This window comes from Dreissena polymorpha, chromosome 9 (genome assembly GCF_020536995.1).
Source record: "Dreissena polymorpha isolate Duluth1 chromosome 9, UMN_Dpol_1.0, whole genome shotgun sequence".
In the NCBI taxonomy this organism is placed as follows: domain Eukaryota; kingdom Metazoa; phylum Mollusca; class Bivalvia; order Myida; family Dreissenidae; genus Dreissena; species Dreissena polymorpha.
The window spans coordinates 59,611,828-59,629,390 of record NC_068363.1 but is presented as its reverse complement, the minus strand read 5'-3'; the positions used below and the strand labels follow the sequence as shown (position 1 = coordinate 59,629,390).

The 17,563-nt window shown below is 35.1% G+C and overlaps 1 protein-coding gene across 7 annotated transcripts in view; it reads left to right on the top strand.

Annotated features, from left to right (window-relative positions):
• Window positions 1-17,563, top strand: part of LOC127844276 (uncharacterized) — a 276,480-nt gene that overhangs the window by 170,707 nt on the left and 88,210 nt on the right. For 6 of the 7 annotated variants that reach the window (XM_052374368.1, XM_052374367.1, XM_052374369.1 and 3 more), the window contains one exon: window positions 11,950-12,381. In XM_052374368.1, the coding sequence (XP_052230328.1) occupies window positions 11,950-12,381 (432 nt within the window). Of the gene's footprint in view, window positions 1-9,971; window positions 10,081-11,949; window positions 12,382-17,563 lie in introns of those variants that run through there. The other variant, XM_052374373.1, reaches the window with a different exon arrangement.

Sequence of the window (17,563 nt, the reverse complement as noted above, 5' to 3'; positions counted from 1 at the left end):
TGTAAAAAGAATTTGCAAAATTAAAAATTGAAAAATGAGCAAATTCGGCTAAAAAAATGAGAATTTTTGTGGTTTTTAACTTAAAAAAAACAAAAAAACATGGAAAATTATATTTTTTTCACTAAATTATTGAAAAGGTCTCTGATACTTATTTTAAAACCCCAAAACGGAAACCCTGGGTTAATTTGCATGACCGAAAATGTGTATTTATTTAATTATTCCAGAAATCAGCAGAAAAACTTTCGATTTTGAGTGATTTTACCAAAAAAATCATAGATATATACGGCTGTGACACTTAAGAAATGGGTTTTCTGGAAGGATATAAAATACCCTTTTCGAATATACAAAAAAAATCTTGGCCTCAAAACTTGCAATAAACACCCGTGGGCTCTCGGACTAGTAACATTTGGACAGGGTAGCTGTGGACCAGGCTTATGTGGACAGCGTAGCTCTGGACCAGTCATATGTGGACAGGTTAGCGCCATCTGGTCAGAAGCTTTCCTTTCCGCTATAAATAAGACCATGACATTGTGTGTTCAATTCCTGTTGGTTCAGTTTGACTTATGTAGGGAGACTGTAACCAGTGGGTGTTGTAATGAACAGACCAAATCTGTTTGTTCTGTCTGCAGAAAGCAAAGCATGGGTCGCATGTAGGTTCTGCAGCATGGATATCTCTGTTCTGTCAGTGTTCACAGAACAAAGTGTATTGATCTGGACTTGACACTCCTGCCTTTAGGAATATATCTGCCATCTATCACAGCTGTCCACTGCACTGAGCTCTGTGTGGCTTATTATTGTAGACAAGTTATTATCACCTCTTCCAGATTCTTCATGGTTATGTCTTTGTTTGTCCATTTGCAACTATATAAGGAATGAACTTACCAACGGACTGTCTAGAAGATTTATTCTAAGGAAGATAGTGTTTATGGACAAGTAAACAAAGGTGTATGATTTTCCTTGAATTCAATGACAATAGCCTCTTAGACAAACAATCCCCCCTTCCCAGAAATTGCCAAGTATAGTGATTATATTATACGACCTTTTCGACCTTTTTGTACACTTTTTTCGATGGAAATATAAACCCATGATTGGTCGGTTGACTCACAACTTGATTCCGGACAAGTAAACTGATTGCTGTGTATATGTGTGTGTTTCAATGGTTTAAGTCCATATGCCAGTCTTGTAACTTGTTTGTTTAGTGGACTTTTTCAGCATTAGGTTTTCTGAACCTGTCCATGTATTTATTGACAGCCCAACCATCCTTCAATTATGGTTTATTATACCCCCACAAACGCAGTTTAGGGGGGTTTATAGGAGTGATCTTGTCTGTCTGTCGGTCGGTCCGTATTAAGTGTCCGCTCTCTAATTCAAGTAGTTTTCATCCGATCTTCACCTAACTTGGTCAGAAGTTGTATCTAGATGATGTCTAGGCCAAGTCAGAACATGGGCCTTGCTGGGTCAAAAACTAGGTCACGGGGTCACTTAGTGCGTTTTAAACATTCAGCATGTTGTCCGCTCTTTAATTCAAGTAGTTTTCATCCAATCTTCACCAAACTTAGTCAAAAGTTGTATCTACATGATGTCTAGGCCAAGTTCAAACATGGGCCTTGCTGGGTCAAAAACTAGGTCACGGGGTCACTTAGTGCGTTTTAAACATTCAGCATGTTGTCCGCTCTCTGATTCAAGTAGTTTTCATCCGATCATCACCAAACTTGGTCAGAAGTTGTATCTAGATGATGTCTAGGCCAAGTTCGAACATGGGCCTTGTCGGGTCAAAAACTAGGTCACGGGTCACTCAGTACGTTTAACACATTGAGCATGGTGTCCGCTCTCTATTTCAAGTAGTTTAAATCCGATCTTCACCACACTGGGTCAAAAGTTGTAACTAGATGATGTGTAGGTCAAGTTCAAACATGGGCAATGCCGGGTCAAAAACTAGGTCATGGGTCACTTAGTGTGTTTTAAACCTCACCATGTTGTCCGCTCTCTTATTCAAATAGTTTTATCCAATCTTCACCAAAATTGGTAAGAAGTTGTATCTTGATAATGTCTAGAGCAAGTTTGAATATGGGTCATGCCAGGTCAAAAACAAGGTCACTGGGTCACTTAGGGCGTTTTAAACATCACAATGTTGTCCGCTCTCTAATTCAAGTAGTTTTCATCAAATCTTCACCGAACTCGGTCAGAAGTTGTATCAAGATGATCTTAAGGCCAAGTTCGAAAATGGGCCTTGGTGGGTCAAAAACTAGGTCACGGGGTCACTTAGTGCGTTTTAAACATTCAGCATGTTGTCCGCTCTCTAATTCAAGTAGTTTTTATCCAATCTTCACCAAACTTGGTCAGAAGTTTTATGTAGATGATCTTAAGGCCAAGTTAGAACATGGGCCTTTCTGGGTCAAAAACTATGTCAAGGGGTCACTTAGTGCGTTTTAAAAATTGAGGTGGTGTCCGCTGTTTTTTGTGAAGACGACTTGCAAAATATTATGTGTCAATGCGGCATGTGGGGGTATTCATCACGTCTGTGACAAAGCTTTAGTTAGTCACTGTTCTTAGTCCAAATAAAAATGACGTAATCTACGGATTGTGTTTACACGATTAATGTCATTTTCCTGTAGCAAATTGATTTCAAGTTATATATCAGTTTTTCTTGTTAAATCTTTGCTTATACATAAAATTATCATTAGTTAGACAAAAATGAGAACAATTACCTCTTAAATGTGTGAGAATAGTGCAAGAACAGTCCACTTTAGTAGAATTTTTAAAATAATATCATTAAACAACGGCGCAGAGTTTTTTTGTGGGTCACTCTTTATTTCAGAATTACTTTAAACAAAATGATTTATTTATAGGTTACACAAAAGAGGCTACACATTATAAGACTTAATGAAATGCAAAAATAAGTATAAAATTATAAATAACATTAATAAACACAGATGGCAAGATCAAATTTTTAATGGTGAATTAATATGACATTCCACAAAAATTACCAAATTATTTGTTTTGTCTTTTAAAATCCCAGCCTAAGTATAGATGTAACACTATGCAAATTTCAATATACACTGTGCTACATGGAAACAAATGGACGTGGAGCAGTTGTTTTCAGAGCTGGAATAGCCTTACTTTTTAGCTCATCTATTTTTTGAAATTTTGTAGTTAGGTCCACTTTTCTCAGAAAATATCAACGCTATTGCATTCAAACTTGGTACACTTACTAACTATCATGATGGGACTGGGCAGACAAAGTAAGATAACTCTGGTGTGCATTTTGACAGAATTATTTGTCCTTTTTATGTCCCCCACTATAGTTGTGGGGGACATATTGTTTTTGCCCTGTCTGTTGGTTGGTTGGTCTGTTGGTCTGTTTGCGCCAACTTTAATATTTTGCAATAACTTTTGCTATATTGAATATAGCAACTTGATATTTGGCATGCATGTGTATCTCATGGAGCTGCACATTTTGAGTGGTGAAAGGTCAAGGTCATCCTTCAAGGTCAGAGGTCAAATATATGTGGCCAAAATAGCTCATTTTATGAATACTTTTGCAAAATTGAAGATAACAACTTAATATTTGGCATGCATGTGTATCTCATGGAGCTGCACATTTTGAGTGGTGAAAGGTCAAGGTCATCCTTCAAGGTCAGAGGTCAAATATGTGTGGCCCAAATCGCTTATTTTATTAATACTTTTGCAATATTGAAGATAGCAACTTGATATTTGGCATGCATGTGTATCTCATGGAGCTGCACATTTTGAGTGGTGAAAGGTCAAGGTCATCCTTCAAGGTCAAATATATGGGTCAAAATTGCTCATGTAATGTCACTTCTGCAATATTGAAGCTAGCAATTTTATATTTGAAATGCATGTGTATCTCATGGAGCTGCACATTTTGATTGGTGAAGGGTCAAGGTCAAGGACATCCTTCAAGGTCAAACGTCATATAGGGGGACATTGTGTTTCACAAACACATCTTGTTCATACTTAGAAAATTGAAAATTTTGGTTAAGTTTTGTGTTAAGGTCCATTTTATTCCTTAAGTATCAAAGCTATTGCTTTCATACTTGCAACACTTACTAACTATCATAAGGGGACTGTGCAGGCAAAGTTATGTAACTCTGACTGGCATTTTGACAGAATTATGGGCCCTTTTTATACTTAGAAAATTGAAAATTTGGTTATGTTTTGTGTTTAGATCCACTTTATTCCTAGTGTATCAAAGCTATTGCTTTCATACTTGCAACACTTACTAACTATCTTAAGGGGATTGTGCAGGCAAAGTTATGTAACTCTGACTGGCATTTTGACAGAATTATGGGCTCTTAATCACCTTTAAAAAAAATAGATGAGCGGTCTGCACCCGCAAGGCGGTGCTCTTGTTTACATTAAGTTTCCATCAACATTCTTATGCAATTAATAAATAATGTTTATATTTTATGTTTCAAAATTATGGCATGATTATGCTGGGATACTATGACATTGAAGCCGTTAAAGCTTCTCACATGACTTCATGTTGGAACGATGCTATTGCAAAATGATGTTAAACCATACGTCAGGTAGATCAAAGACCTAGATAACACAGATTGGAATCTCTCGTCTCCGCTATAGCGATATGCGATAATATCTATCGGCGGACGCGGGTCACGTGACATTGATTTTGGAGATGCCGGTGTACCTGTAGATTATTCCCTGTTCCAGCTGCTGTCGGCCATTTTCTTATAAAGCAAACAATTATTCTTCGTAATTAGTCGTTAATATTTGATGCCGTAGGGTATTCTGAGCATGATCTGGTTAGTTTATATTATTTTGATATTGTTATTAACAATATTAATGTGTTAATTAGTGTTTTTAGCGCTCGGTTGTCAGTTTGCAGAGCAATGAATGCCTGAAAGCGCAACGTTACGAACTTTACGTAGTGAGCAAAGTCGGTCTCCGAAAAAAGACATATTGAATATTTTGTGTATGATTTGAAATAAGTATTTATTTTCTGCCTTGATAATTCTTTAGGTTTTGGTAGTTATTATTCTAATTAATTATTAATTTATCGGAATTTGAAAGAGAACACTGGATTCGTTCATTTTCGATAATTTTTTAAAAATTGAAAGGCCCGAAGCATTTTTCTATAAACTTCTTCATTAAGCATCACATATTGATAACGTAAGATTTTTTTGCTAGGTGAGATGTTAATCTATGTATGATTTATAAAAAGTAGACGAAAATTAGGTATTTTAAAGGATTTTGCCTTTGTACAATTTGTACTATTTATACTGTTATTTCATTCAATCAAGTGGTTTGTATTTTGTTGAAACACTTTTCTATTTTATTTCTCATCCCATATATTTGAAGTAAGATTTTTATGCTAGGCAAGATGTTAATCTAAGTATAGATTTAAACAAACTACAAGAAAATATTCAATTTAAAGGATTTGGCCTTATACAATGTTGGTACAATTTTAAGCTCTTTTCTTCTGTTGTACAATATTGCTGTCAAACGTGTTTTTGTTCTTATTGATAAACTTTTTCATTTTTCATCCCAAATCGATTAAGTCAGATTGTTATGCTTGGTGATATGTAATTCTAGGTATGATTAATAAAAAGTAGACGAAAATAAGTCATTTTAAAGGATTTTGCCTTTGTACATTTTGTACAATTTTATACTGTTATTTCATTCAATAATTTTTCACACCTGTCGCCAAAGTGGTTTGTTTCTTTGTGAAAACTTTTCCATTTCTCATCCCATATCGTTAAAGTAAGATTTTTATGCTAGGCAATATGTTTATCTAAGTATAGATTTAAACAAACTACAAGAAAATATTCAATTTAAAGGATTTGGCCTTAAACAATGTTGGTACAATTTTAAGCTCTTTTCTTCTGTTGTACAAGATAGCTGTCAAACGTGTTTTTGTTCTTTTGATAAACTTTTTCATTTTTCATCCCAAATAGATTAAGTCAGATTTTTATGCTTGGTGATATGTTAATCTTGGTATGAATTAATTAAACTGGAGGATAATGTTCATTTTAAAGGATTTTGGCCTTGTACAAAGATGGTACAATTTTAAGCTCTTTTACCCTATTATACACACATGTTGTCAAACGTGCTTTGGTTCATTGTGAAAAACTTTTTCATTATTCACCTCAAATTGAAGAAATAAGATTTTTATTCTGGGTAATATGTTTATCTTGGTATGAATAAAAGAACTAGATGAAAGTACAATGTTTGGGTTTAAATTCTCATTTAATATCTTATTTTATTAGTATTACCAGTTTTCCTGTCAATGTTACACATGCAAGTTAATATACAAACATATTTTAACAGATAGCTGTAAGCTTACTATTAAAACACACAAGCTGTTAGATGACTATAAAAACCACAAATTGTCATTGTTAAAAGCGTAAGCAATAGCAGAGCACACGTTATTAGTTTCAATATTCCCATACTGATAGTCCTGATGTTAAACTTCTGGTACAGACCTATAGTCCCAGTTTATTTCAAATTACCGGTATTCAGTGACTTTAAAGCATCTCTCAGGCTGGCGGATGTTTTCTTTTCATTTTTTGGCACTTTTCTCAGTTTTCTTATTTATTAGTTTTGTAATTGCAAAACCTCTTACAGTAAGAAATATATAGTCTTGTATTCTCGTGAACAAATTGGACACACATATATATCTTTCTTATCAACACTAACACTATGTTTATCAGTACAAACAGAGTCATTGTCAGTATAGTCCCCTTCAAAAAGCTCATCAAGGTCTAAATCACTATCACTCCAAGCGAAAAAATCAGGGTCTCTGTTACGCGACATGATTACACAAATGATACAGAATATAAAAATGTAAAATCCAAAATATGTACTAGTATGTCCAACTTATAAGATACACAATCGAGAATAGCCTTTTTTTAAACAGTTTTATACAGCATTTCATTGTGTTTATAACGTACTATTATAAACAAGTATATTAAAATCTAACACATTCACAACAAAGACTTACCTTAATTGGACATCACAATGACATATAAAGAATGAATTCGCCGGCCGCGGCCACTGATCACACAATTAAAATCAATCAACAACGCAAACTGATAATTGAAGTAAGAATCCCTTCCTTTAATTAATTCTCAAGAGTAAAGAAAAAACACACAAAGCATCTTCAGTTCGCTAATTGATCCGACGATTAACACGCGCGTGAAATGTTTTTGTTTTTTTCTTTTCGCGAAATCCTAGCCCACGATACTCAGAAAGCTTAATTTAATTACCAAAAGAAAAAAACTGGATTACAAACAAAACTTTAATAACCTATAACTCATGAATTAAATCTCAATAAAAAGAGAATTAAACAATTGAAAAAAATCTACACAATCAATATTGAAATAAGTCGAACTAAAACCGTTTTTGGATCGAACGATCATAGCATTTATTATACTGTAATGTTGTTTTAATCAGAGACCTAGATCTATGTGTCCACATATATCTATCCTTTTTGAAATAATAATATTTTATAAGGTTTTAACTGTCTGAAATACCAAATTATACAAGAATATTTTATCAGCAAAAGCCTTTCAAATAAACTATTCAACAGCATTCTCGCCGCGATTTGGAAGTTCTTAGCGCAATTGCTTCAATGATCGCGGCATTATGAATTCTTATTGTAGGTAAATAAAATCGAGATTTTATAAAAACATAATTACTCATGTTTCTATGAAACTTAATTTTATGAAAATCGGATCATTATTTACCAAGTTACAGCCGCCTTTCTACATTTTCGCATAACTTTTCTCGATAATCGTAGCCGTTGCTACTGACGCGTCACTATCTTATCGCAATCGTGATACACCGGCTATCTCCGGACTACTCCGATTGATTCATGGAATAAATCGTCTGCTGATTCCAAGTGTTCTTATCCAGGGTTTTTTTTTACTAAGATAGTGACGCCGATATTCGGCGTCTTCCCCTACCAGAATTTTTCCCCTAAAAATACCATTTCCCCTCCAAAAATATAATTTTTCACCAAAATATAATATTTTACCCTCAAAGAATTTTTTTTTTTCTTTTGGGAAGTCGACGCTTATCCAATTTGTACCATGTACAACGATCTCTCTCTCCCGACGAACACTCAAATCTGGGAATCCCAGTGATTCTATATATAGCTCTTAAATTACGTCATGGAAACCGGGCAACTAATCGTATTAATCATGTGACTATTTTACTGGATTCCGGTCTTGCGCTTGAAGGGTGTTTCGTCAATTAATTACCGGAAACCAGTCGAATTTTCATCCGGGTTATGTGAAAGCCAAGATATAAACGTTAAAACAGAAAAAGTCTCACAATTGGCGTTCATACACGAACAAAATAAAACGTTCGGACTCGGAAAATATTAATTGCGTTGACGTATTTTTTAAGAATGAATCATCAAAAACCGTTGAAACCCAGCAGGATTCGGAGGTACATGTAATCAACATCGATTAATACTGTCGGATTATTGCGAAAGTGAAAGTAGACAATCGGCAGCTGCCGCACCTTTCCCTTCCAATACTGTAGCAGATCTAGATCGTCAACCCATTCATCATGAAATTGAAATCACAATATTGACATCGTTCCCCGGCCCAAGTTGAAAACATTTCCCATTATTAGATCTACCCCTGCAACTTTATTTAGGACTTTGACTTTAATATCATACTTGTTCATGTGTTTAAGAACAAACAGGTCAGAGACATGACTCTTTTTCTAAAAAAACACCTGAAGTCTGTAGGTCAGTTATAGACATTGAAATGAACAGTTTTTATTTTTTCCCCAAATAGCAGCGTCTTCCCCTTTTTCTAAAAAAAACCCCTGTTATCAGTTTCTCGACCACGTGACCCCGCCGAGAGATAGCCCGATAAGGCGCGAAGTTTCCAATCTGTGTTATCTATAGGTCTTTGGGTAGATGTATACCAACCTCATATTTATAGTAGTATCGCTGTTATATGTTTGTTTTGAACCTGTCCATGTATTTATTGACAACCCAACCATCCTTCGATATGGTTAATTAGTCACTGTTATATGTTTGTTTAAAAGTATTTTTGTATGCTTATCCCATACCATTATGACCCATTTCTAGGCCTGGTCAGAAGGTCAAACGCCCTGAGGTGCAATAGAAGGCTGTCTGTCTGTCTCTGAAACAAGCTGCTATTAATTGTTGGCCTGTAGACTGGTAACCTATTATACAAATAGGTTTTATTTTCTGTCAAGTTTTGTTGTTGGTTTTCAAAGTATTGATGTTTGTTCTTGTCAGATTTTGTCAGTGTTAAAAACTAAATAAGGATTTGTGGTATTACTTTATAATCTTTCTCACTTTTAACACTTTTATCTGGCACTGACTGCGCACCTGTCAATAAAACCCGCAAGGGGAGTTAGACAGTATAGTTGTTTTGCCTTTAAACAAGTATTATATTATACTTTCAATTAATTACCATAAGAAAAAGTTACCACAAAAATAAGGTTTTAAGCACCATTTAGAAGAGTTTTGCTAGTATTACAAGAAATAGCAAGTAAATACAATTTATTGTGAGTTGAAAAAAGTAAACCGCAAAATAAAAAAATAAATAAAAAAAATTGAGCCCTGTACTTGTGTACATTGAAACACATTTTTTTTAATTGTTCATCAATAAATAAATCATTGTATGTCTAAATTATATTTGTCATTAAAAACTTTGTATCATATTTGTAAACAAAAACTTTGTATCGTATTTGTAAACAAAAAATGTGTGACTGATTTTATTGTCTTTTACTAAATTACTAAATTTCACATCTTGAGTGAATGATAGAAGTGAAATTTTTCTAGTGGTTAAGATGATGTATTATCACTTCTAGTGTGTTGTGGCCACCAGTCTATTTCTCAATAAAATAACTCTACCTACAGCTACTTGTACTTATTGACCACTAATGGGCCAATGAAAATGACTGGACAGTGGTCAGTGTGTATACAGTGGTCAGCATTCAGTGTCCAGTGGGTTGTACTGACCTAGGGAACTCTACTGTGTCTGTGAAACTGCTGACTAAGTGAACTGGAATTGAATTTTTTTAATGAACATTCAATTGTAGCTTTGGAAGGTTGGTTTTTATTCACAACACATGTTACTTATTTCTTGTGAGCATTATTGGAATTCTTGGAATTTAACAGTGCTTTATTATAAGGAATGTTTAGGGCTGTCAGATGCTATTTTTGTTCACTATTACTCTGCTTTAATAACAGCAAATTGTTTGATAGCATCTACATGAAAGGTACAAAATGCCTGTTAAGTGTTGATGCAATGGTAATTTAACCCTTTGCATGTTGGGAAATTTGTCGTCTGCTAAAATGTCGTCTGCAGAATTTCTAGAATTAGCATTTTCTTCGATTTTTTCTACAGAATTCTATCAGAATAGCAAACAGTTTGGATCCTGATGAGACGCCATGTTCTGTGGCATCTTATCTGGATCCAAACTGTTTGCAAAGGCCTTCAAGATTCGGTTCTAGCACTGAAAGAGTTAAATCTGTGTGGGGCTATTAGTTTTTTTATCCTGTCAGTTATTGTGTCTGGTTTTGGTTTTGGCAGAGTTCATTCCCTTATAATAACCTGATCATCAGAAAGATAGCCATATCTTGACATGGACAATTTTGTTTGATTATAATGTGACTGACAATTTTGGGAGTTTGTTCAGTAAGATTCCAGTGTATATTTGGCAAGGAATTAGCATGCTTAGAGCAGAAACATTCCGTATTTTCTTTGTATGTTATTGTAAACAACAGGCTTTCTTTCAGTAAGTTTGACACTAAGACTTGTGAAGTAAAGATGTAATTACAATTTGTTTGTATTCATGACTTGACATTTGAATATTGTGTGAACAGATTAGTTTGGGTGAAAAAAGAAGCATTTTCTATGAAATGATGGAATTGAAGTTTTTACAAAGGTTTTGTTAAAGCTATAATAATGTTGGCAGACCTTTCATAATTTTATTGTGTACAACTTTTCAATTCAAGTTTTATGTGCATATTGTTAAATGCCCATAATGACGGCAGAAGCATTCATTAATTAAATGAAAAAAATGCTTGAATTTAACAGTTAAAAAAGAATGTTGTGCCGAGGTGCATATGGTTCTGTACGTGTTGCAACGTCATGTTTACTTGAAGTTGCGCGACCTTGAAAAGAAACCTGTAAACACAAGACAAATGAGAGTTGAGCGCTTAATTAACGAAATCGAAAAACAGACAAATACCTGTTTGTGTGTAACTGTACAGATTTCTCTGCAATTAATAGGTTTGAGATCCATTTCCGTCAATTTAAAGAGTTTGATATGCTCATGGCTTCAATGCAAGTTATTGTTATTGTATTAAGTGTAATTAAATATGTGGTTTAAGTTTTCATGTGCCTGTGGGTAAATGCATGCTTCACATTTCAATGTAGCAGACGTCTGGTAACAATGAATTGCGCAGTATGATTCTGATGTTCTCAGCTAGACAGGATGGTAGACAAAGCGCGGAGTGCTGCGCAGATCATGTGACCATTGCGCGTGATGTTATTTGTTGAAATACCTTAACCATGTGCTCACACTCGGCGTGTGCAAAATAACTGACGTTTAATTTTGTGTTTAAATTTTCAGGGGGTTTGACAACCAATTTGAGTCTAAGTTTGTGCTCAATCTTTACATGTGATAAATATTGGTAAGGATTGAACGCAGAGAACTTGACATCATCAAACTCTTTCCCAATCGGAAGCAAATGAAAATTTTCATCCAGCACAAAACCATAACAACTCGCAGGCTTTTCAGGTTTAATGCTGTTTGCTGCTCAACACTTTATAAGGGTTCGAAATAAAGCCTTTAAACCATGAATATATTTCAAAAGTCTTTAATTAAGTTTGATTTTTTAACGAACTAAAAATGGGTCAAAATGCAATCTGAGCTGTGAAGGGTTAAACGTGTTTCCTCATCTCTTTTCAGCTGTTTGCAGTTTTACCTACTCCCAGAAGGACGAGATTACAGCATTGTCTCAGCTTTACGAACAGAACGGATGCAAAGGATGTGAATATAACATACATGCACCGCGGAATAACTTTATCGAGTTGAACTTTACCCGCATCTTTGGCTTCCTGTCTCAATCTTCCATGACAGCGGGTAATTCGAAGTCTGAGGAAACACAAAATAACGACAATTCAGATGCTTGTCTCCCTCCAGAACTTGTGTTAAATGAGCAGGGTACCGACCATTACGAACAAAAACGCAATCTTATCTGGAAAATTTGCAAAACTTCACATAGTCTGCGATTGCCGCAAGTCTTTCATTCGAAGTTGAACGTTGTAAAAATATCTTTTACATGGGTGGAAAATCATTCCAGTGGATTTACTTTGGAGTTTGACTTTCACCATTTTAATTGTAAGTATTTTACACCTTTTTATTAATAATATATGAAAATGGTTTTTATTAATCGATGTGCAAAACAAGCAAAATGGGTTGTCAAATTTGCAATTACCTTATTTCATCCATCAAATACAGAAGAATAAACATTGTTTCAGATGTTTTTGCCATGCTATTATTGTAAAGACATATTGCAAAATGTTTGTCCAAAAAAGAAAAAGCTCGTAAAGCAATACCAGAATTCCCCGAGCCTGATACATCTTCACTTGTAAAGCAATACCAGAATTCCCTGAGCCTGATACATCTTCACTTGTAAAGCAATACCAGAATTCCCTGAGCCTGATACATCTTCACTTGTAAAGCAATACCAGAATTCCCTGTGCCTGATACATCTTCACTTGTAAAGCAATACCAGAATTCCCTGTGCCTGATACATCTTCACTAGTAAAGCAATACCAGAATTCCCTGTGCCTGATACATCTTCACTTGTAAAGCAATACCAGAATTCCCTGTGCCTGATACATCTTCACTTGTAAAGCAATACCAGCATTCCCTGAGCCTGGTACATCTTCACTAGTAAAGCAATACCAGAATTCCCTGTGCCTGATACATCTTTACTTGTAAAGCAATACCAAAATTCCCCGAGCCTGATACAAATTCACTTGTAAAGCAATACCAGAATTCCCTGAGCCTGATACATCTTCACTTGTAAAGCAATACCAGAATTCCCTGAGTCTGATACATCTTAACTAGAAAAGCAATACCAGAATTCCCAGAGCCTGATACATCTTCACTTGTGAAGCAATACCAGAATTCCCTGAGCCTGAAACATCTTCACTTGTAAAGCAATACCAGAATTCCCTGAGCATGATACATCTTCACTTGTAAAGTGATATCTGAATTCCCTGAGCCTGATACATCTTCACTAGTAAAGCAATACCAGAATTCCCTGTGCCTGATACATCTTCACTAGTAAAGCAATACCAGAATTCCCTGAACCTGATACATCTTCCACAGATATTAATGTTTAATTTAGATTGTTAAACATGTGCGAGTACATGTACTGTTTTCTAGGACATATTTATCCTGTATGAAATTGTTACTTTCATTGAACTCTGGTCTTGTTTAGTGTGACTCAATGTTTGTCGATAGTCTGGGCCTCCAGTCAGTGCACCATAAAACAGACATACTTTCATTATGGTTCCATTCCAGTCTGCGCAAGCTTATCAGGGATGAAACTTTCTGCTGAGACTGAATTTTCGTTTAGAAGAGACTTCCTTTAACCCATTTATGCCTAGTGGACTCTCCCATCCTTCTAAATTGGATCAATTTATTTCCAAAATTAGGGATGTCTAGTATATTTTATTTCTATATTTAGAATACTTCTTAATGAAATTCCTTTAAGCAAACAGCGCAGACCCAGATGAGACGCCGCATCATGCGGCGTCTCATCTGGATCTACGCTGTTTGCAAAGGCCTTTTCTAGAAGCTAGGCATAAATGGGTTAAATGAAAAATTCTAGAAAAGCTGAAAGCGTTGTTCTTGAATAGGCTGTATGGACTGCATGGGCTAATCTGGACAACACTTTATGCATGTGCATTAAACCCAGTTTAATATGCTTATATATAACTCAGTATTTTGCCTTATGTATGCGCAAAGGTCAAGGTGATCCTTCAAGGTCAAAGGTCAAATATATGGGGGTTGGGTGGCGGACATAGTGTTTCACAAACACATCTTGATTTGTTTTGTTTTTAATAAGTACAGAAAGAGCCATCCATATCAAAATCATTAACTAATCCTGACTATGAATGTCTTGGACTGCCTGTACGAGCTATATAAACTGACCATACTAAGTGGTAATATTATGGCCACAGACATGTCATTACCAAAATAATGACATTCCTTATTTGACTGTAGCTAAGAGACATGGATTGGGCTAAAATATGTTTCATTAAGACCCAGTCTTTAACATTGAATCTGTCCATAGTTTGCCCAAGGGATGTTGAGCCCAGCTGTTTATGTCAAATAGTAATTCAGAAAATTTCAGTTTGAAGGCCAAGTCAAATAAATACTAGAATAGAAGTGTGATTATTCATTTCAAGAAAGACAATCTAGATTTTTCCGTTCAGCAATCCTGAGGTGAATGTATTTGTTCTTTGTTTCAAGCTGCATACATAATCGTTTTGATGTTAGAAGGTAGCTTTCATGTAAATTAATATTCAGCTGTAAGATGTGCAGTTACAGATCTGATAGGAATGTAGACTTATTGACTATAAAGTAATTATGAATTTAAATTATAAATGGATCAAAGCATGATGAATAATTGCATATTTTACCTGAACTGCCCGCTGCAGTTTTGCTTGCCTGAAGAACTTTACTGAAAGAAAACTGAAAACTTATTAACAAAATAATGCTGTTTTAAAACTGCTCCAAAGACATAATTATTTACTGCATCCCATGTAAATTTACTGGGAAAAAATAATTATTTACTGCATCCCATGTAAATTTACTGGGAAAAAATTTATCAGGCCATGGCGAACTGTCAATTGCCATGTTTAATGATTCCCTTTACAAACTTCACATGAACACTATGGATTGAAACTGGATACCTGCTGCATTATGAGTGTCTGGTACACCTCATTAAGTCCTTAAAATGGCTAGGAAGGCCATTATGTTGTCCATACCTGGTCTATTTGCAGTTTGTGTTATCTCCTGCCCATTAGTCTGAAGTGCAGTGAAGGGCAGCAGAGAACCATTGCACTGTCTCTGATCTAGATCACTGGGACTCAAATAACACATTTGTCATTACTCACCAGTACAAATAGTTGAAATACATTTTTAGTGCCTTTTAACCCTTTGCATGCTGGGAAATTTGTCGTCTGCTAAAATGTTGTCTGCTAAATTTCTAAAATTAGCATTTTCTTCGATTTTTTTCAAAGAATACTATCAGAATAGCAAACAGTTTGGATCCTGATGAGACGCCACGTTCTGTGGCGTCTCATCTGGATCCAAACTGTTTGCACAGGCCTTCAAAATTCGGTTCCCGCACTGAAAGGGTTAAGCAAATATAAATCAATGGGCACTTTTCCAGTCTTGTAATCAATGGGCACTTTTCCAGTCTTGTAATCAATGGGCACTTTTCCAGTCTTGTAATCAATGGGCACTTTTACAGTCTTGTAATCAAAAAAGCTCCTAAAGAAATTACACAACTTCTTTCATACCAGAGTGGACATCCTATGCATTATTCAGACATTCCCAAAAAGGCCGGACTGTCGGACCTAAACAATGTTTTTAAGACTCGTGTGTTCTGTTGTTTTAGATACTGCATTAATTTCAAACTAGTATAAATGTAGTTTTTTTGTAAAAATATGATTGAATATTCAATTGGGAAAATTGCTTAAATGTTTTAAACTAATTCTTTGGTTTCAATATTTTTGTGAAGAATACTGTGTGAAGTCCACAGGACCGAATGTCGACTAAGAATACTTTTGCGAATGTCTTATTATTTGGCTGTATTTTATTCAACCAAACCAAAAGGAAAGTAATAATTAAATTATTGTTTACTGAATTAATGAAACTGTCAAGGATTTTTTAAGGTTTAAATAATATTTTAACTAAAAAAAAGTTCATCCCTTAAGGATGTTTCTCCATATAAACCTGGACTCTTCTTGATCAGTCTTTACTTGCTTTGTCACCAATTGTCATTTATTTGATCGTTTATGTGATCTGTTATGTGATCGTACTGTGTGACCTTTGGGATATATGCACATGTCAAGTGAACATACCAGACTGTTTGTCAGTGCAAACACATTTACCAATGATGTCCACAATCAGTTATAAACACTGTTACACAATGTGCCTATTGACTGCATGCAATGAATTCCTATGTTGCATGCATGAGCTGCATTCTGGGAATATGGGGCTTAATGCGAGCAGTCTGCACAGGCTAATCAGGGAGTAATTCTGCCTAGACAAGAATTTTCATGTAGAAGAAACTTGCTTTAAAAAACAATCAACAAGCGGAAAGAGTTTATTCAGTTCTATTTTCCAGAGCTGTTTATATATACTAAATAAATCTTCTTGTTATAAATGTTTAATGGGCACAAAAGAACATGTTAATGGTGATAATTAAGTAAATTTTTAATTTTGTTCATTTGCACTAAATATGGAACACTTGCTGAGAAATGGCAAAAACTTGAAAAACAGAATTCTGGCTTTAACCTGCTAATGATAGGAAATCTTAGTGCTCTGTAATAAAGTAGTTACACATTTCCATTAGTTAAAGTGTGTAAATTCTTGTAATATTATGCCTTTTATGCCTTTTTGAACAATTCAGACAAAATAGAAAGTCAAAAATGGAGATTTATAATACACAAACAAGACATGCAGTTTCAACTAACCTTTTTGATAATGTACTTTAAATGGACCTGTAGATTTACACATAGACTAATTTGACTGCTTTTATTTGATTCTTAAGTTGTTGTTTTTGTAGGCCTAAATGATTAAAAACTATCATGAGAAGACTTTATGTTTGAAATGGAATCCAAAAGGACTTAAATCAACATAATCTTTTGCGCAGTTTTGACTCATTTTATTAGCTCGGCTGTTTTCGGAGAAGACCTGAGTTATTGTCATAGCCAGCTCGTCATCCGCCGTCTGCCGTCCGCCGTCTGGGTCGTGCTAAAACATTCACGTTTGTCTCTAAAATCAAAGTGCTTCCACATACAACTTTGCACCTTGATGAGTTCTACAAGCTACACCCATTTTTGGGTCACTAGGTCAAAGGTAAAGGTCACTGTGACCTCTAAACAATAAATAAATCTGACAATCTTTCGTTTATTCAAAACTGCACCCGCAGCCAAGCGTTGGCACCCTTTATGCGGTGCTCTTGTTGTCCTCAAAACCTTCATTGTTTTTATCTACGCACTTCATTTGTCACATTAAAGTATAACAGTTTACTGGACCCAGAATAAGATATTTTGATGTTCAAGATGTGCCCATTATTTAATCATCAATCAGTTACTAGTACCGAGGGATTGTGCTTTATAGGGCAGTGATAAGGTGGTAAGTGCTTTACCATGTTGTGATCTGTTTAGCAAGCAATGTGTACACTGCCAGTATCTCTGGTTGTGAAACAGCAGGGCAGTGCTGTATGCCACCATGTCATTTGTCTAGACTATAACACATTGACAGCCAGTTG